The 22,105-nt window shown below is 44.9% G+C and overlaps 1 protein-coding gene across 1 annotated transcript in view; it reads right to left on the bottom strand.

Moving 5' to 3' along the window:
• LOC307217243 (integrin alpha-V-like) overlaps positions 1 to 17,531 on the bottom strand; it is a 66,251-nt gene extending 48,720 nt beyond the window's left edge. The window contains exons 1-2 of the mRNA XM_079978368.1: positions 17,138 to 17,531; positions 5,718 to 5,848 (exon numbers count right to left, since the gene is read on the bottom strand). Coding sequence (XP_079834494.1) covers positions 5,718 to 5,848; positions 17,138 to 17,289 — 283 coding nt within the window. The 5' untranslated portion in view covers positions 17,290 to 17,531. The remainder of the gene's footprint in view (positions 1 to 5,717; positions 5,849 to 17,137) is intronic.
• Between the last annotated feature and the right edge of the window lie 4,574 nt (positions 17,532 to 22,105).

Raw genomic sequence — 22,105 nt, forward strand, 5'->3', positions numbered from 1 at the left:
TGGGTGTGCCACTTTACATATCCAGTGGCGCTGTGGGTTAAACCACAGAGCCTAGGACTTGCCGATCAGAAGGTCGGCGGTTCGAATCCCCGCGACGGGGTGAGCTCCCGTTGCTCGGTCCCTGCTCCTGCCAACCTAGCAGTTCGAAAGCACGTCAAAGTGTAAGTAGATAAATAAGTACCACTCCAGCGGGAAGGTAAACAGCGTTTCCGTGTGCTGCTCTGGTTCGCCAGAAGCCACATGACCCAGAAGCTGTACACCGGCTCCCTCGGCCAATAAAGTGAGATGAGCGCCGCAATCCCAGAGTCGTCCACGACTGGACCTAATGGTCAGAGGTCCCTTTACCTACCATTTTGTGTCTCAGTTGTCCTAGCTATATTAGATCCTTTCAGAGGTGCCACCTTCTCCAGAGGATTGAGGGGCCCAACATGACTTCCTGACATCGCACACAGGGCACTCTGAACATTGAGGAGTCCCAGCCCCCTCAAAAAAAATTTTAAAAAAAATTGGAGGGGCCCCCACAGTGCATCAGCTGCCAGAAGCAAGCACCCTTGGATCTTTTGTTAATTCTTCTACAAAGTGCTCTGTCTTTTTCACCTGGGTTCAAATCCCTACTCAGCCATGAAGCTTGCTGGACGACTTTCAGCCAGCCACAGTCTCTCAGGCTAACCTACATCCCAGGGTTGTTGTTAAGATAAAATGGAGTTGGTTAGAACCCATATATGCCACTTTGAGCTCCTTGGAGGAAAGTTGGGATATAAATATAATAGTAATAAATACAGGATCTTTGGCTTGCTCCCTCTATACTTTTTCCTTGTGTGTATTGCCTGTAGTTTCATAATAGCTTCAAAAACAGCTTTTTAAACAGCTTCAGTGAAAGGTTTTGTCATATACACACTGAAAATCAACATATATTAAACCATGTATCAGTTGCAACACTTTCAAAATAGGCTGGGAGTTTTGCAAGAAGCACGCTCCTTGCACAAATGTCATATCCTGTTTCACCATGTGTTGAAAAGCTTTGATCTGAACTGTAAAATTAAACCAGAGGAGAGGTCTGGCAGGACCCTCCAAGAAATGAGAAACTGCAATGTTTCTTCTTGCTAAAGGGGCCCCTGTCCATCCTTTGCTTCCTTCTGCAGAACCTTAGTAAAGGATATCAAACTCAGTCACACAAGGGCCCAAATCCTGAAACACATCCACAAGACCTGTTAAACACAGCAGGACTTACTTTTGAGTAAAGATACGAGCAGAAGAGGGGTCATCTCGTCTAGCATTCTGTTCTCACAGAGGCCAACCAGCTACCCACATGAAGTCTGCAAGCAGGATTTGAGTACAACAGCACTCTCCTCATTTGTAGTGCTCAGCAACTGGTATTCAGGCGCATGCTGCCTCCCAAAATGGAGGCAGAACATACCCAATGCGGCCAGTAGCCACTGATAGCTTTATCCTCCATGAACTGGTCTAAACCAGTGATGGCCTAACTTGGCCCTCCAGCCGTTTTGGGACTACAATTCCCATCATCCCTGACCACTGGTCCTGTTAGCTAGGGATGATGGGAGCTGTAGTCCCAAAACAGCTAGAGGGCCAAGTTTGGCCATCACTGGTCAAGGCTTCTCAAACTTGGGTTTCTAGCTGTTTCTGGACTACAACTCCCATCATCCCTAGCTAGCAAGACCAGTGGTCAGGGATGATGGGAACTGTAGTCCAAAAACAGCTGGAGGGCCAAGTTTGAAAAACAAACAAACCTGGAACCTCTTTTAAAGCCATCCAGGTTAGCGGCCATCACAACATCTTGTGAAAGCAAATTCCATAGTTCGACTATGCACCGGGTGAAGATATAATTTCTTTTTGACTGCCCTGAATCTTTCAACTCTAGCTTCATTTAACAAGTTCTTAGTATTATGAGAGATGATCCTTTCCCAGCATCCAATCCAGATGTGCAGGATTGTGCTGTTTGGGTCCAGGATGCCTGACCCCATGTCAAACCTCTAAAGGAACTTCTCTTGTTGCTGCCACTGTCTAAGCTGGGTGGCAGTGAAGATGAGTCTCCTTGATTTGAGCTCTTTCCCTTGCTGGCAGCACTTTTCAACCTCCAGTCCCCAGATGCTGTTGGACTACAACTCCCATAATCCCTGACCGCTGCCTAAACCAGCAGAGGACAATGGGAACTGTAGTCCAAAAACACCTGGGGACCTAAGGATGAAGAACACTTACCTGGGGATGCTCCTCTAACTAGCTCATATCACAGGAAGGTGAGAAATACTTTCCTGCTCACATAAGGGTTTCAGTCAAATCAGCTGTTCCTAATATTATTTTATCAAAATCAGCTTGATTGGCTTCTTCTCTCCCTCCCGTTTTGTAGTGGACTCGGTGTTCTAAACGTTTTTGTTGGGGTTTTATATTTTGATCTGCTCTTTTGCTGCCACAGGAGCCTTTTGTGGGCTTGTTGGCAAGATGTTGTTTTTAGACTAAAGCTATAAATAGGAAAAGGACCTTCCCGTGACCCACCGCCCCCAAACGCAGCCTTTGAACAATGACACGCTGGATGAGTTCAGCTTCGTCTCTGCCAGCTTCCTCTGCCGTACGCCGAGAGAAGTCGGCACGCAGCTCCCCACCAATTTCCCCCCCTTCCCAGACCCCTGGCACACATTTTCCGCATGAGTTCTCTGCACCGGCAGCAGCTCCTGAGCTGGAGAAGGCAGAGAGGACGGCGCTACGCAAGGCCCTTTTAAATATGCCAGATGCTAAATGGGTCACAGCAATGGCCATGCCTGACCGATAGCGTCGTTTGGCTCTCAAACAAGGCTTTCTATTGTTGGCGAAGGGATCACCCACACACACAATAACCAGAAGGGAACGTGGCTCTGTTGCCCTGAAAAAGGAATTCTACACTCTTTTTAAAGCCATGCTTCCCTTCCGCGCACATCAGAAAAGAAACCAGAGCTGCAGAGTTTCTCCTGGGGAACATTTCAACAATCAAATGAAGGGGAGCGGAATTCACTGGGCTTGCATCACACTACAGCTGACCAGTCTCAGCCCATGGGCTGGTTTTTTGGAACTGTCAGGCTACAGCTGGAACCAGATGACATGTTTCCATAAGGTGTTTGTGTGCAGGCTAGAGGGAGAATCTTTGAGATGGATCCAGACTTTGGCCATGGACACATTGCCAGCTTAAAACACAGCTAGGTTGTTCTTTTTCTCAATTTAGATCGAAGCAGATTTGGGGGGGGGGGCACAGTATTTCATAAGAAACGACAGGATAGATATGGATTGCGGCTGATGTTGTGTGTACATCGCTTCCCAAACCAGCAGTGGGAGCACACTGGATGCAGTAAGCAGCAGTGTGTACACAGCCTTAGTGATGCTTAATGTAGTCCAGTCTGCTCCAATCTGGTGCCCCTAAATGTTGCTGGACTAAAGTCCCCATTGACCATTGGCCTTACAGGCTAGGACTGATGGGAGTTGTAGTCCAACAACTCCTGGAGGAAACCAGCGGGACTCAAGTTAGCCAGGACTAACTTTCTGCACAATCCTAACTACTTAGAAGTACGTCCTGTTAAATTCAATAGGGTTCACTCCCAGGTAAGTTACATTGAGATTTCCACTTTAGGCCCCATTGATTTTAGTGGATCTACTCCAGCCTTTGCCAACCTGGTGCCCTCTACACATTTTGGACTACAATTCCCATTAGTCCTAGCCAGATGATGATGACAATTATGATTTTTATACCACCATTCATCTGAGGATCACAGGGCTGTTTACAATATAAAAACACTAACATACAAACAAACAAAAACAATACCCCATAGATTTTTTTTAGATTGAAGGCCATAGATTAATTGGTCAAAGGCCTGGAAGAAGAGGAATGTTTATGCCTGGTCCTGAAAAATATGTAACAAAGGTGCCAGGGGAGCCCCTCTCGGGAGAGCATTCTACAAACAGGGAGTCACCACAGAAAAGGCCCTCTCTCATGTTGCCATCCTCTGGACCTCTCATGGAGCAAGGCTCAGTTTATGGTCTCAGGGTCCAGATAGGTTCATATGGAAAGAGGCGGTCTTTGAAGTTTGTAGTCCTGAGCCATTTAAGGTTTTATAGAACAAAACCAGCACTTTGAATTGGACCTGGAAACTAATTGGCAGCCAGATGACAAACATGTCTGTAAACCTGTATTTATTCATGCCATGTGTTTCTCGGTGGTTGTTGCTGTTAGCTGACTCAGGTGTAGCATGAAGAAAACTGGGCTAGAAACTGACCATTTGTATAACTGCAAATGTGGAACAGATAGCTGAATAGGTAGCCTGCAACTAGTGTACCCGGAAGCCTAGCCCTGCTCCAGAAATGCCTTAGATGACTGCCTGCCCCTATAGAACGCTTATCGGGATTCCACCACATGTCCACAAGTGGCTGTGGGGCTGCATGTGCAAAGTCATGCTGTGTACATGGTTTCCCTTTTTAAAAATAAGTAAATAAATCTAGCTTTAGTGGGAGTGACTGAGGGACTGAGTAATCTGCAACTCATAAGCACAGGAATTCAAGCCTGCCTTTATGAGCATATCTCCCACTTCAGGACCTCTTGACTTGGAGCCTCAGGCTAAGTGAACTTAAGAAACTTTCTGAATGGAAAGTTTCCCATCCCCTCTTACCTGCTGCCCGTCACCTGAGCACCCCCTAGTATTGTTCCCTGGAGGGTTGGGGAGGGGGCTCCTAAACAATGTGGGGCAGGGCATGAGACTGCTGCTAGGAAAAGGAACTAGAATTTCCCTTGGGGTTCAAATCTGATTTGGGGCAGTTCTCCCCTCTCATAGCAGCCTACCACACCACATCCCATATTTTTCAGGAGGGGTCCTCGACCCTCCAAAGAGGCTTTTATTGGGGGTGCAAATCACTGCAATGGAGAGGAGGGGTCAGGAAACCTCCCCCTCCCTCCGTGAAATTCTAGAATCCAGTCCTCTATGTTATGCCTACATTGTTCTAAGCCCTGAACAAGGAACCAACGTACCCTTTGCTGAAATAGCCAGCATATAAAAAGCACTTTCAAATGGTTTTTGCCACTGTAAAGCAGAGAGTTCTTTAATTCCAGTGACAAAGATTCCAGCTCACCAGAAAGCCAGCCTATTTTAGCACATTGAAACTGCCAAGAACGAACATTGATGGGATGTCTTCGAATTGGCTTATACCCTACCTCTCATCACAGGCCGTCATTCCCTCCCTTACATTTGCAAATCCGGCGCACTTCCGCCAAGAGAAACTTTATCTGCTAGGATTTGCAGTTCCTTGAGGGGCTGCCAGAAACAAGCAGAAGATGGCAGGGAGATGGGGGCTGGTTTCCAAGCAGTACAGATTCCCAAGATCATGTGGGAAAGCTACATCCTTCCATCCTGCTGGTTCTGTCACCAGGATCCAAACTGTTCACCAACAATGAATGTGTTGGCTGTCTTGTCACAACCATTCCAAATCAATGGCATACTAGGCATGTCGGCAGGCCTATCACAACAGGCATCACTACCCGAGCCCTCAAGATGGTTCACAACACTGAGCTAAGAGCACCTCGACCATTTTGAATGACTATGGCATGAAGACAGGCCAACAAAGTGAGCCTTGTGTACAATGACCCTTATTGCTCCAAATCTTTTCCAACAGGCTGCTGATTTGCTTTCCTCTTTGCAATTCATCCAAATCCCTTGGGTTTGCAAAAGCCCATATTGCTATATTACCTGTGGCATCAAATACAATCGGCTGGCAGTTTCTTCTGTTGGGGTTCCAGTTACACTTGAGTACCTGGCCTCCTTGCACAATCCCAGGCTGAGTTGTGTTTGCCTTTGGAGCACCCACAAGGAGGAACATCCTGCAGGAAACAAATGAAGAAGCAAACAGTTTAGGAATCCTCATTATGCCACTGAAGGAAATGGATTCAAGTGTAGTATGGCAGCTACTGTAATGTTAGGTAGGGCTAGAACCATAGCTAGGACCATGTAGAAGCCAGAAGATTGAGGTGGGATTGTTTGAGGCCCTGTTTGCTCTTCCTTCTATAGTCAGATTTGCTGCATAGAACAACTTGTGGTCCACCGAGCCAAATGCTACCCCACCAGCCATACGTGAGAGTCTAGCCCATCTAAACATTGTGGTTTTGCTGCCCAGCTGAGACTAGAAAAATGGTGGCTCGAGTAGGGGGTCAATCACCTGGCAGAGCACATGGCTCATGGGCTGTAGTCATCTTGGTGGGTCACCATTAGGGAGGTCTTGTCCCATGAGATTTTTTATCACCACAAAAAATTCAGAGCCAGTGTGACTCTCCCCCAGATTCCTATGGAAAGTCCAGAAGCAGGACATGAGAACAGCAGCACTCTTCCAACTTGTGAATCGCAGCAACTGATATTTACAGGCATACAAACCAACTCCTAGGGGCCAAGGGGGCTTCGGCCTCCACAACAAAATATTTGAGGGGGCTGGGCCTTCCCATTCAAAGGGTGTGTGCGTGCACTACATTGTGTGACTGATTATGCGGGATGGGGCTTTCCTGGGTCCCCACAATATTTTATTCAAGTTGGCCCCCCTGTTTACAGGCATACCTGTGAGACCTAAGATTTCAGCATGAGGGCGACATCCCCTTAAGAGAACTTCTCAGGGGCTAAATGTCAGTGGTGGGCAGGCCTAGAGGCAAAAAGTGGGAGCAATGAATGTGAGTCTTACCATGCAGTATCAGGGACAGGTAATATGGAACCTGAGTGAGGATAAACTTTGGCGCCCCCCCCCCCCCCCATATTTCCTATTTTCACAATAAGTCTTTTTGGTACAGTTGCTTTTTAAATGGATCTTCTCAGTAGGTACCCGTATAAATATACATGTTGCTGTTGCTGTTGTGATTTTGCACACCCTTGGCTCAGCACCCTGTGTGAGGGAACTGTGCTCGGTGCCCTAAATCTGGCACTACCTTCTAGCAAAACAAAGCTCAGAGGTTTCTGCTCTCACACACATCTCCATCCCTTATCCAGGCAAGCAAGAGGCATTATCACACTTCAAGGACACATTCCAGTCAGTAAGCCATGTAGCCTTTGAAGCCCAAAGACCAGATTAAAAGGCCTATAGGACTGCATGAAGGCCACCAGGCCTGAGGTTATCTTTCTCTCTGACCTAGGCTCAAAATGTGCTGGAATGGCAAAAGTTGCAACTTGCTTACCCCACCTCAACCAAAACGATATACAGTCATTCCTTGGCTCCCGAACGCCTTGGGAGTCGAATGTTCCAGCTTCCAAACAATCGAAAACGGGAAGTGAGTATTATGGTTTTCAAACGTTCTTTTGGAAGCCGAACGTCTGACAGGGCTTCTGTGGCTTCTGATTGGCTGCAGGAAGCTCCTGCAGCCAATCAGAAGCCACACTTTGGTTTTCAAATGTTTTGGAAGTCGAACGGACTTCCAGAACTGATTCTGTTCGACTTCTGAGGTACGACTGTACAGGGCTGGACTGTAAGACATAAGAACGTAAGAAATGCCTGTTGGATCAGATCACTGGCCCATCTAGTCCAGCATCCTGTTTCACAATGGCCAAAAAGATGCCTGTGGGAAGTCTGCAAGCTACACATGAGCACTCTGCCTGTCTGCATTTTCCAGCACCTGGTATTCAGAGGCATAATGCCTCTGACAGTGCAGATAGACAGACCACAAAGAAGAAGTCTACATGGCAGATGAGCCTTGCATGATGTTTCCACACAACAGATGTTTCCATGTGCTGTGTTTGAGCAACCAGCAGCATATGAGGTTTAGTGATCTTCTAAGTTGAAGGGAATGAGTCTTTAAATTCCATGGCATTCAATATATTCCAAAGCTATTCTGGCCTTCAACTCCTCCCCCAGCAAACACACTTTAAGCGCAAACAAATCTACTCCAAAAATAAAACAAACAGCCTCCTGCAGTCATTAGAATATATCATGTTCCTTGTACTCAAGGAAAGTCTCTCCTGCTCTCCTTCCACTTCAAGCAACATGCCTCTATAAATCATCAGGCATATTCCCCTTAATTCACAACATCTCTGCTCAAATCTACTCTCCAGAACAAATACCCTCAGCTATTCAGTCTCACTTACTTCTGATGTTTTGATTTGGCAAATCTTGGCCGTGACAGTATTGAAATGACAGCTTAAAATAGAAAAGAAGCAGTCAAACAAAAACACCATAATATCCCAATTCTGATGTTGACTATGCCAGGAAATAAATGCAAAACATATGGCAAATAAACTGCTCTACCCACTGCAGCGACTTACAGCGCAACATTTTGCCAGGGACATCAACACTGTCCAACACAAATGTTTAGGATTGGAGTGTTGCATGTTGATCCTACAGATATCAGCAGATGCAGTGGTGAGCCACAGAGTGTGCTGTGTGCCAACACAAAATTGCCACATACCAAAAGGATTATGGCTCCTCTCTCTTTCAGAGGAAGTCGGAAGTTCCACAGGTACAGTTTGCTTACCACCATGTGAACAGATATAAGAGAAAGGGAAAATAGTGTCCACTCCCTCTATTCCTGCCAAATTTCAATTGTTTCACTTTTATCCCAGAATTAGTATTTGCATGCTTTCAGAACATAAGATTCCTCCTCTATTTCTTTCTTAACAACTGCTGAATTTGCAAAACTGAAACCATGGCTTATGTCTTCAGCAATCGGAACTGTGTGTAGACAAATATCCAACTAAGTTTGTGCCATGTACACACCTTGCTTATTTGGACTGCTAGTCAAGTTTATACCTTGGGCATGTTTATATCATTAAACATGTAGAAATGGTTCTGTGGTTCACTGGATCCCCAGCCAAGTAGATGAATCCCAATTATTTTAATAGAGCTTTTTTCCAAGTCTTTGTTCCTTGGCATCAGAGTTCAGGAAAATTATATATACAATGAGTCATGCTGTACTACATATAACAAGGCAAGTCAACTATTCTAAGAGCATGATATCCAACTAAGTTGTACTCAGAGTAGACCCATTGAAATCAATGGACTTTAGTTGGTTAAGTTTGTTAATTTCTATGGCTCCATCCTGAGTACAAATAGCATCGGATACCACCATTCATTTCGTTTTTGCCTGGGGCACAATTCATCTAAAGAATAACAAAAGGAGGAGCAACGTTCACCAAGGGAAAACAGTGAAGCAAAATGGTCAGTCATCAAGCTTCTGCAAAGTAGGAACGTAAGAAGACTTCTGGATCAGAGCAAAGGCCCTTCTGGTCCAGCATCCTGTTCTCTCAGTGGCCAGCCCCATGCTCATGGAAAGCAGCAAGCAGGACATACAAGCATACATACATCCTTTTATTCACATGCCACCTTTCCACAGTTCAAACCATGCTCAAGGTGGCTTCCAACATGAAAAAACATAAATGACTACAACTAGGGCTTGGTGATGTATCAATACATCACCCAAAATCGGTTTTCACTATCCCTATCATGATAATGGTTTCATAATATCTGACATGGTGATATCACAAATCACAATGTGTGTGTGTTTGAGTGCTATATAAAAAATTGTGATGGGGGGAAATAATGGAGCCGGTCATAACTTCTCTCATGATTTCTGCTGCCCCTGCTGCTTATAAAATAGCAGTTTTAACAGTATGCTAAAGGTAAGTAAAAATGTATCAGTTTTAGACCCCTATGTCAGAGTTTTTCAAACTTTTCATGGTGGTGGCACATTTTTCAGACACGCATCATTTCGTGACACAGTAATTCAGTTTTACTAGCACAACGGAGGTTAAACTAACCCCCTCTCAGTCCCAGGAGGAGTGTTCGCATGACACACCTACACACTGCAGCCGACACACTAATGTGTCGCAACGCACAGTTTGGAAAGCTCTGCCCTAAGTAGTAGCAGTTGCCAGGACATTATCCTGTTTGCCTCTACATAGTTACATCCTTATTTCAGACATCGTGATCTATCGCTATATACCACTGTGTTCAGCTGATGATATATCACAATGTTGAAAACCAGATATCGCCCAGCCCTATCTACAACTTAACAAAAGCATTCATAAACAATAAATTAAACATTAAAAGTTACAAAACTAAACTGAACAATTTCCACATAAATCACAACAAAATCTAAAATAAAGTTACAAAAAACCAACAGCACCCCCCCTAAAAAAAACAAAAAAACAAAAAGACCTCAGCCCATGAGTCTGTTCAGCAGCCTCAGCTTTTGTAGTTGGAGTCAGTCCGGCCCGCACCCTCCCATGCCAGGTGGGAAAAGGCCTGTAAGGCAGGGAGCAGGTCTTCCAGGACTCACAGCCAGGATGGACTTGAACACAACGGCACTCTCCCCTCCTGTGGCTGGAGGTTGAGCATATCAATCAAGGCTAGTAGCCAACTGATAGCCCTATCTTCCAATAATTTATCTAATCCTTGTGAGGTCTCCCTGCTCCTTCTTTGAATGATTCATACAAGTTGTGCTAGATGCCCATAATCAAAACAACTGCCACTTATTAAACCGTCAGATATTGTAAGTTATCAGACTTCTGTCAAGATAAAGCAGGTCTATTCAAGCTATCATCCACAAGCCCAACAGGTCAACAAACATGCGTTGTGGGCTGCAGGCACTTCCCCTCCCCAATCCTGGCCCCCAGTTTTGCAGGCAGGAAGCACAAGGGTGTGATTTATCTCACCACTGGTGGTACGCTCATACATGATTGATGGACTAGGTTCAGCTTGAGGGGCCACTACTAAGCACTTCATTGTTATCAAGATGCTTGCAAATTGACTGCTTCATCATCTGCCTTAGGATCTTCCCTGGTACTGATGTCAGAATGACAAGTCTGTTACGGTATTTCCTGGATCCTCCCCCACTCTCCCACTTCCCAGCCCTGTTTTTTTTTTTTTTTTTTTACTATTTGGGCAACATTTGCCTATCTCCAGTCCTGCGGCATCTCAAGATGATAGACAGCAAGCTCTTTGTACTACCCAGGCATACCAAGTTCTATACATCAAGGTTTCGGGGAATTTCCTGAATTCCTCCTGCAATTCATCATGCAAAACTGCTCTCCTGAGTTCCTGCAGAACAAACCACTGTAAGCAGAAGCTGCTAGTGATCTGTTTTCCTTCATCATACTTGGTCATAAGCATAGCTTTCCTCCTACCTACATTATGTGTACAGTCGTGCCTCGGGTTAAGTACTTAATTCATTCCGGAGGTCTGTTCTTAACCTGAAACTGTTCTTAACCTGAAACACCACTTTAGCTAGTGGGGCCTCCTGCTGCTGCCGTGACGCTGGAGCACGATTTCTGTTCTCATCCTGAAGCAAAGTTCTTAACCCGAGGTACTATTTCTGGGTTAGCGGAGTCTGTAACCTGAAGCGTATGTAACCCGAGGTACCACTGTATAATGTACACATATTTATTTTACTGTACTGGTAGAAGAAACCTATGGACAGGGTGGATTTGATTTAAATCACAATTTAAATCAGTAAGACTTGATTTAATTTTTTTTTTTTTTTTTTTTTTACAGAACAGACTCATTCTTGCTGGTATAATCTTAATATTTACAACCAGATGAAGGTTTCATTTTTGGAATAATAAATTTTCAGAGTAGTTTTTACAGTTATATCAAAAATTACGGATTTGGTTATACTATTAGAAATACATTGACAGATAATTATGAAATTATTGTGAGGTTTAATGAGTTAACTGTTTATATTTGGACAACTTTTCTACTGTACTTTACTGGAAGGAGAAAAATAATCATTTCCTTAATAATAATTTAAACTATTTATTTAACTAAAACAAAAACATTATAGCATATGTATCCATGTTTGTTAACTGATGTGGTTAAACGGTTTGTTGTTGTTGTTGTATTTAAAAAAACACCTTAGGCTGAGTTTTAGCACACATGAAAAACTCAAAACAAATCCTTATTTCCTGATGAATAGCCTTTGGACTAGAATGTAACTTAAATAGAAAACTATCTTTAGAAAGATTTTTCCTCCAAAAGCATTTTATTTTAAAAATCCGATTTAAATTTAATTTTTTTAAAAAAAATCATTGATTTTTATCTGCCCTGCCTATGCATATTGTTATAATGTGAATATTAGGTATTCAACACTAAGGGGTAAAGGGCAGTAACAATGGTTGTCAAAAAATGGGCAGTCTGAGGCTGATTGATTTAGATTTATTTCCTCTATTATCTGTCAGCTGGAGCAAGCTAAGACCTGCAACTCATGCATCATTTTGGCCTGGTTATTTAGCTTAACATACTGCTACTATTTCCTGCCTTACACACATCACAATTGTATTTTGCTTTGTACCTGGTGACCAGTACCCATTCTTTGTACTGTTTCATGCTATTCTTAATCTAAATTTAATTATTAATAATTGAAAAAGGAAAAAGTGGCAGTCAATTCCGGGATCATAAAGCATAAAACAGAAGCTGTAATATTTCCATTGTGATTTAAATATATACCATACTTTTCCATGTATAAGACTAGGGTTTTTTTTACTTAAAAATTATGTGGAAAACTGTGGGCCGTCTTATACAAGGATAGTGAATGGTGGGGATTTCTAAAACTGGAATTCCTAAAAATAGGGGGCATCTTATACATGGGGGCGTGTTATACACGGAAAAATACGGTATATATATATAATGCATCAGCTGGATAGCTCAGCTGGTTAGAGCATGTGCTGATAAGGCCAAGGCTGCAGGTTTGATCCCTGTATGGGATCAAAGCTGTATATTCCTGTATTGCAAGGGGGGGGGGTGGACAAGATGATCCTTAGGGTCTCTTAAAACTCTACAATTCTATGATTCTTTGATGGTACTATCTGCAATTCAATCCATGATATAGCTTTTAACATACCCCCCCTGCAATTTTAGATATCTATACAATAAGGAACATGGAAATCTATTTATAATGTGGCATATTTATTTATTTGACTTTTAACAACCACTTCCAACCCAGACTATTCTTCTACCTGCATCTCTACCTGGAAGTTGCCTCCTCATCCCCATATATCCACGAGCAAGCTAGACAAAGAATGACTGGGAGCAGGGAATTGGCTTTTCCTGCCCTTAGGCCTAGAACCAGAACATGATGTGCTGGCAGGAGCAGCTGAAGCTTTTCACAGGGCAGCCATAAATATTGGGTTGCCTCCAATGCTAGGCAACTGGCATTCTGCTCACTCAATGGGACTTCCTCTCCTCTTCCTGTGCCTTCACCTCATCCAAAATCTGCTCCAGAGGGCCCCCCAAAGGCTCTGGAGCTGATTTTGAGGGTATGTGGTGGTGGGGAGGGGGGCTGCAAGGGAAAAGAGAGGAGGGGAAAGTTCTGCTGTACAAGTTGAAGCTTGTGCAAGCAAAACAGCAGTTAGGGTCACCTTCTAAGGTCTGTACTGTAAGCCACCATTAGAGGCACACCTACAATGGCAACTGTAGGCAAAGGTGCTGAGAGCTGTGCCTTCTCCATGGTGATGCCAATTTTATGGAAAGCCCCTTTTCAGACAAGTTTTCCTGCTCCCTCCACTGACAGTCTCACATCACCATCTAAGAACTATGGTAGGCATTATCTGCTGGTTTTCCAGGATGTGGTTGAAACAGCTGTGCTGTTTTTAGCTATTTATAAACACTTTATTGGGTTTTAAAAATTATTATTCAAGTCTTAATGATATTGTACTTATCGTGGGTAATACAGTGGTACCTCGGGTTACATACGCTTCAGGTTACAGACTCCGCTAACCCAGAAATAGTACCTTGGGTTAAGAACCTTGCTTCAGGATGAGAACAGAAATCGTGCTCTGGCGGTGCAGTGGCAGTGGGAGGCACCATTAGCTAAAGTGGTGCTTCAGGTTAAGAACAGTTTCAGGTTAAGAACGGACCTCCGGAACGAATTAAGTACTTAACCCGAGATACCACTGTATTATTTTTGGCTCTTACTTGCTGTTAATGAGGCATAAGACTGCTTTAAATGTATGGTGAGAATGTGAGCACACTTACCATATTTTTCCGTCTAAAGATGCCCCCATGTATAAGACGCCCCCTATTTTTGGGGACTCCAAATTAAGAAAACATCCCTCAGCACTACCCATGTATAAGACAAGCCCCAATTTTAAACCTAATTTCTGGTTTAAAAAAACCTAGTCTTATATATGGAAAAATATGGTGCGTCTTCCCCATTGCCACTGTAGGCCTATTTGGGCATTATCCTTCATGCAGACACCAGGATCATGCCCACCAGCTCCAACCTGCCCAGCCCACTGCCCCTGCCCCATATGCCCTCCTCTGCTGGCTCTGCCCCCCCCCATCCATGGGACGCAGGGAAGGTCTGTAGAACAAAGCCCACCATAATTTCAAACCCAGATCATACAGGGCTTATAATTCATGGAAGTGAGGAACCTACACACGAAGAGCAGGTGATACTCAGCTTGACTGATCAGTACATACTGCTACATACTGGAGTAAAGGGTTAAAACTTATCTACCCATAGGCAGCCCCTCCTCAGACAAGACTTTTGCTGCCTGAGGCAGACAAGATGGTTCTCCAATGGCACATAGAGAAATTGCCTGGGGATTGACAGCTGAATTTTACTTCAACACTAGCCACATGTCAGCTTTCCCCACCAAACCTGAGGGCGACAGGCTAGCTTAGGGGGCACAGGATAAGCTCTGTCCTTCAGCACCTTGCTGCCAGCCCCACCCTCAGCATTCACTGCCTGAGATGGCCACCTCACTCTGACTAATGGTGGGGACAGCCCTACCCAAGTCTACCTCAGGCCCAAAACTTATTTGGCCATATCTGGTCAGAGGCGTTTCTATGATAGACCTTTGGTTCGATCCATAAAGACAGTTCATATGTGAAACGGTCTTATAAGACAATGCTACTCATGTTTACCCAAAAGTATATGCCATGGGTTCTGTGGGGCTTACAAACTGGTTAGGGCCTTCTGGCGGTTTCACAGCGAACCAGGCAGAGGGCCTTTTCGGTAGTGGTGCCTGCCCTGTGGAACGCCCTTCCACCGGATGTCAAGGAGATAAGCAACTATAACTTTTAGAAGACATCTGAAGGCAGCACTGTATAGGGAAGTTTTTAATGCTTGATGTTTTATCATTGCAGGCCTAGGCTACCACTTATTCCTGGGACCTCCTCTAAGAAAAACACACACATATGACATTAGCAGCATATCCCAACCTTTGCACCAACTTGGAGCACCTCAGTTACATTCAAAATGTATATCCTCTGCTACAAACGCCTATCTGGAAAGAAAATCACAGTGAGACTGGGAGAATACGCATCAGAGCATAGCAACCAGCTCCTAGGGGCTGAGGTGACTTCACCCCGCCCCTAATAAAATATTTGATGAGGCTACCCTCCCCCCCAAGTTGATGGGCATTGCCTTTCTAACTCTGTGCGTGTGCCGTGTCTTGTGATCGATTATGTGGGGCGAGGGTTACCTGCCCCCCACCCCCAGATTTTATTCAAGTTGGCATCCCTGGCTTCAGAGCATTAAGTTTAGCCATCACAGAAACAAACGGACCCAGGACCAGTTGACCCTCTCATTTTGGGGGACTTAACACAGCAAAGTTTGTGCAATCTGGACGGTTCTGCCCCCTCATCCCCATAATCAAAATGAAAAGCTGTCAGACCACATTAGAGCCTATTAGACAAAAGTGTTTTCAAATGGATGACAATATCTGAATCACACATCAAGACTGGCTCACAGGCTGCAAATATCCTGACACAGAGTTTGTGTTACTCCTGGTAACGGATCCGAAGTTCAAGACAGCATTGATTAGGATTCAGTGGATGGGCGGGTTTAAGAGAAGTTCACTTCTTATTGATTCATCTTCCACAGTTTTATACATTTCCACATATAATTATGAAACATAGCATCTGTCCATAATTACTCCATTTATACAATAGTAATAAAAAGGTAAAGGTAAAGGTACCCCTGCCCGTACGGGCCAGTCTTGACAGACTCTGGGGTTGTGCGCCCATCTCACTTAAGAGGCCAGGGGCCAGCGCTGTCCGGAGACACTTCCGGGTCACGTGGCCAGCGTGACATCGCTGCTCTGGCGAGCCAGAGCCGCACACGGAAACGCCATTTACCTTCCCGCTGGTAAGCGGTCCCTATTTATCTACTTGCACCCGGAGGTGCTTTCGAACTGCTAGGTTGGCAGGCGCTGGGACCGAGCAGCGGGAGCGCACCCCGCCGCAGGGATTCAAACCGCCGACCTTTCGATCGGCAAGTCCTAGGCGCTGAGGCTTTAACCCACAGCGCCACCTGCGTCCCTCATACAATAGTAATAATATTAATAAAAAAAATGTCAGCCGGGGTCCTCTAAAAGGCAGGATTTAAGCATTGTCCGCCGCTTCTAATTAATCTGGGACAAGCAGGTAACAAATTATGAATAAGGAAAAAAATATGTTTCCTTCTCTCCCCTCCCCCGCCCCTTTCCTCTGCAATTACAGCATCAAAATGGCTCACACCACATAGCACCACTATCATCTTCTGATACAAAGTGTCCCTCACGGATTTGTATGGCCAGGATAAGAAGAGGCAATCTTGCCTTGTATCAGGGGGAAGGAATGTGAGCTAAGACTTTCAGTACTTGGGTTTTAGCCAAATCTTCCTATATGCACGTAGCTTTCCAATGATTTCAACGGGATTCCTTCCTAAATCCGGGCTCCCAAAAGCCTACGCACCCTTACTTGGGGAGTTAAGTCCAGCTCAAAGCTCAAGAGGTTCGCTCTGTGGGGCATTTCTTATGGTCCACTGAAATCAGCGGGATTTGGGAGAGGCAGAAGATGGGGAGAACGTATAGCTGAGCGAGGAGGAGGGTGTCTAAGCTGGGCGTTCGGGCGCGGAGGGAAACCTACTCTATCCCAATTCCAGACACACTTTTGCTCGGAAGTTCCCTTCCATTCATTCCAATGAAGCTCGCTTCCAAAGCGGAGCTGTGCTCAGAATGGAGATCAGAACAGGCGCGTTTCAGTTTCCCTTGCAGGGCTCCATCAAGGACTTTCCTGGGGCTTGTCCAACATTTTCTGACGTCTAATAATTAACGAAAAAGAGAAAAGACTGCAAAGATCCCAGGGTCCTCCTGGCGAAGGAGCGCGGCGCCTTTTCCCGCTTCGGGATGGATGCGCCCGAGTGACAGATTATACTTACGAGGAGAGATCGGGGGCGAAGAAATCCACCGCGAAGCCGAAGTAACTCCCTTCGGAACCGGAGTAAACAGTTGGGCTCTCCACGTCCAGGTTGAAGGCGCTGCCCGGCGCCAGTAGGCGGCCCACGAGCAAAAACAACCAGAACCCAGCCATGGCCAGCAAAAGCGATGCCCAGCAGATGCCCTGTAGAGACGGGTCCTTCCAAGCTCCCCCCTTGGGATTTGATTTTATTTTTTTGCGGGCACCTCAACTCTCCAGCCAAGGAAGGGTTGCGGGAGATCCGATTCCGACACGGCGAAGAGGGAGCTGCGAAAATTACTCCACAGCCAGCCGGTGGGACTGACCACTTCCTTTTTTGTTTTGTTCCCTGTTTCTCCAGGACGGGCACAGACTGGGTCGTGGGCGGGGAAACAGGCGCAGCCGCCGCCAACGCCGCCAGCCTTGAGCCGTCGAACCGCCCCCATCGCTCCGAGGGGGCCGGGCGAGGAGAGAGCGAAAGGCGGATCATCGCCATCATGTGACTGTCTGGAGAGGAGGAGGAGCGGCGTGCGCTTGAATGCGAGCTCTAGGGAAAAGGCGGACTTGGTCGCTCCCAGGGGTTGCTCTCTCCTCGGTCCGGCCGGAGGCGGGAGAGCCTCGGCTCCTGCTGACCGCGGAGCGAGTGCACGATCAGGCTGGATAGGCACCGAGAGCGCCGAATCATTTCCTGGAAAACCCGAAGTTAAAACTACAAGGCGAACTGAGCTGGGCCTCAGCATGCCCACCTGTAAAATGGGGGTTCTAGCAGTCAGGTGCGGTTAACAGGAAATCTTGGCGGGGGGGCAACATGGCTTTGGACGGAGGGTCCCTTGGTTAAGCATGAATTGGTGAGTGAATGGGTACCCGCAGTAAAAACGGGCACCGTTTTGCTCATCCCCTGGTTGGTACTGCTGCTCTAAACCATGGTTTCGCTTCGCATTGTATCTGAGCCAAGGTTCATGGTTTGTCTCACTCTGTAATGAAGGTTTGTTCATAGTTTACTGTTCCTGGCTTATCTGGGGAAAACAAACCAGGAACCCATGTTTCCTTTCCTTACTCAACTAATGAAAGTTGTAGGAACCCTGTGTTCTTCTTCATCTGGCTACTCTGAATTTGCTGGACCAGGATTGCTACTTCTGAACTGGGACATATTTGGTTCCACAGTGAAAAGGCTGAATCAAAAAGAATTTTCTTTCTGATTTAAATAGTTTGTCCCATCAAGTAGTTGTTTAGCATCCTGTTTATTGAAAAGTGAACTGAGCAGAAAAAACCCTAGACCAGAAGAAAACGTAGTTGGTTAATTATTACTGGGTTTATTATCCCTCTTCCTCATACTCCCACCATTGTTGGATTTTAAAAAAAAGAATCCTTCCGTAATATTTGTTTCCTCCTTGTGTTTTGATGTGTGTCAGAAGGGCAGCAACTGAGTTAATTAAGGCAGTTGTTTTGCCAAGTCAGCAAACTGCCTCCTACCATGCTGAGTCATCTCAAAGAAAAGGAAGTCACAGAGTCATTTACTGTATGGACTTCAGTCCCTAAAGGCCTTGCAAAAAAACCCCAGCAACCCAACCCTCCAGCTGTCTAGACATATTCAGGGTGTAGCTACACATCCTTATATGGAAATGTGCCTCCCCCCCTACAATTAAAAAAAAAAATCCCCAAGGGCACCAGAACTAGGAAAGGTAAGGATGTGAGTGTATCCTAACTAGTTTGTAATATGACTAAAGAGGAACGGTCGTAGGCCAAGAAGATAATGTATTACATTCAGCTGCAAAACAACTCCTGCCTTTTGGAATGAATGACTAAATCTGATTGATCTACGGCTAACAAAGGATTACAAACACTAATTTTAGGTTGAATAGATGAGAATGACTTGTGGCTAAGTGGAGTTCTGGTGAACAAAACCCTTATCTTGCTCAGTGTTTGGGTACAGCTGCAAAATGAACAACTCTAGAATCAGATTCCAGATGGTAAAAAAAAAATGGGCCGGCATGCTCTTGTTTTTTGGTGTTAGGCTCAGATACCTATCCGAAAGTCGCAATTAAGGGCAGACTTAAGGAGAGGAGGCTTTTATTTGGTATGCTGTAATGTTGTTCTAGCTATTCAAAAATAAGAAGCAAGATCAGTGACTATGTTGCACAGCTGTAGCAAAAAAAAGTCTTGTCGTACCTTTATAAGGCTCCATCTGTGGTGTACATTGAAAACAGCATACTACTTCAAACTGTCATGGCTTCCCTCAAATAATTCTGGGGGCTGTCGTTTGTTAAGGATGCTGAGAGTTTCTAGGAGACTCTTATTCCCCTCCGAGTGCTACAATTCCCAGAGTTCTCTGAGAAGAGAGATTGACTGTTAAACCATTCTGTGAGAGGAATAGGAATTTCTTAATAAACTATAGGTCCCAATATTCTTTGGGGGAACCCGTGACTTGTTCCAAGTGGTATGAAATTGCTTTAAGTGCATAGTGCAGATGGGGCCTAACAGATCTCCCATGTAATCCCATGCATGCTTTCTCAAAAGTAAATCCCACTGAGTTCAGTAAGGGTTGCTTCCAGGATTGCAGCCTTATTGCGGCTCAAGTTTTCATAGACTAAAGCCCACTTCATCAGATGCAGCCCTTCATAAAAAAAGAACTCTTATGTAGTCCACTCTTGTCATGTCCCATTATATGAGCACTGCAGCGGAACATTTTGTTTTCTTTTTTAAAGAAGCATGTTGTGATTAGCCAGGGAAAGGTGGTGTTTTAAGTTTGCTTATGCTTTAGTCCTTTGGGGCTCAAGTTAACTTCTGCTGATGTTCCCTTGTGAACTTTTATCCTATTAAAGTTTTGTTTTGTGACGGCCGAATGTCTCAGTACAAATTAATCTAATCTAATTTGAGCACAGTGGTTTAAGGTCACCACACTGTACATTAAATAGAATTGGAATTAATATTTAATTATCTTTAAAAACACTGCTTTGCTTTCTTCTTCTTTTTATAAACTATGTAATATTGAATCTCTAGCCAAGAGACGGCCTTCCTACCTAGCCAGCTTCTTCTCTTTCCACGCTGGTTTAATTTTCTCAACCCCTGAAACCTGAGATGATGCTCCTGGGGAGAGGTGGGCTTTGATTATAGGATACCTCAGCAGTGTTTTAGAGGGGAAAACAAGTCGATGTGGTTATAACCAAGCCTTTGTATTTAAATCTCTGTCTTCCCCTAGCTGGAAGATTCATTACTGGATTTCAGAGAAATATGAATAACCTTTTATACTGGGGTGGGGAAGCCGTGCCCTTCCAGGTGTTGTCAGACTTCAGTTCCCATCATCCGATCTAGACTATTTGTCATGCTGGCCAGGTCTGATGGGAGCTGGAGTACGATCATCATCTACAGCAGGGCAGTTCAACCCCTCATACCAAGTGGGCCACAAGAATACTTCGATACAGAACCTGTTTTAAGCAGTGTGCAGCCTGCGATTAATGCTATTTCCCAGTTGCCCACCAAATATATGCTTGTGCAGATGGGATGTTTGCAATAGCGCAATGCTGAATCCCACCTGAGTTTTCCATTGATAAAAACACCCATTTATGAAGCTGTCTTTTTTTCATGGTGGTTTGGATTTAGTTATTTATTATATGTGTAAACTGCCAACTCGTAAGAATATCATGGCGGCATACATTAAAACGATCAAGACATTCCAAACCCTCGGTCTTAACGGACTGGCAAATGGGTAGCCGTAGCCTGGCATGTTACGGCTTGGGGTTTGACATAGCATTGTAGAGTTGAAAGGGACCCTGAGGGTCATCTAGTCCAACCCTCTACAATGTAGGAATTCTGAGTGGGCTCAAACCAGCAACCTCCTGGTTAACAGCCAGATGCACTGACCCATTGTGCCACATTTTTCTGGGCCCTGAGCACTGTTTTTCATGGGTCCTGCTGCGCTCTGTTTCTGCACCTGGATTCAGGCAATATCATTTGAAGTGAGGGCATGGCTTTGTAAGATGGTTTACATTTTTTGTTTTTTTTAATTCTTTACACGGGAACTGTGTTGCTGTTTTTTAATTGTAAAATTGCCTTGGGAGCTGTTACGGCTGAAAGGCAGTCTATAAAGGCAGTCAGTCAGTCAGTAAGTAAGTAAGTAAGTAAGTAAGTAAGTAAGTAAATAACTAACTAACTAACTAACTAACTAACTAACTACATCCTGCCAAAGCTGCGGTTCCTTCTGCCTTGGGTCTGTATGGCCTAAATGCTAATCTCTTCAAACAGGTGGGAGAAAAAAACTTGTGCTGACTGGAACAAAAAAAGGCTTGTGCATCTTAAAGACGACTAACCGAGTGCTGGTTCTGAGTGCCATACCTAGTCCATTAATGTATTCCCACAGTAGCCAACCAGATATGTCTGGGATACCTGCAGTCAGGAAGTGAGAGCAATAGCACACCACTACTCAGAATCCTGATGCTGCTTCTGCAGGTCCCAGGTTAAATCTCTAAGTGCCTATCCAGACAGGGTTGGGAAGCCTCAGGCCCAGGGGCAGGGCATATGCAGCTCCCCAAGTTTCTCTGTCAGGCCCTAAATATTCCACCTTTCATTAGCCCTGTGTGCAGAGTGAAGGGAGTGGAGCATACAAAAGTCCAGAGAGAGAATAAACTGTAAACACTTTACTGAAGTCAATTGAACAGGAACAGGAGGGGAAAAAAAACATAGCCTTGTCTGTCTTAAGTCAGGCCTACACAGGGAGGGTAAGGGGGTGGGAGAGAAACTCCTTCAGAACCACTTTTCTTAATAGTAATAATAATAATTTTATTTTTTATACCCTACTCATCTAGCTGGGTTTCCGCAGCCACTCTAGGTGGCTTCCAGCACATATAAAAACATAAAATGTCATTCATTGAAAACTTCCCGATACAGGGCTAAACTCAATTCTCCCCAGTCTTCTTCACTGAAAACTACCTCCGAATTGACTAGAACCTACAGA

The sequence above is a fragment of the Podarcis cretensis genome (assembly GCF_951804945.1).
Source record: "Podarcis cretensis genome assembly, chromosome: 1".
NCBI classification, from domain to species: Eukaryota; Metazoa; Chordata; class Lepidosauria; order Squamata; family Lacertidae; genus Podarcis; species Podarcis cretensis.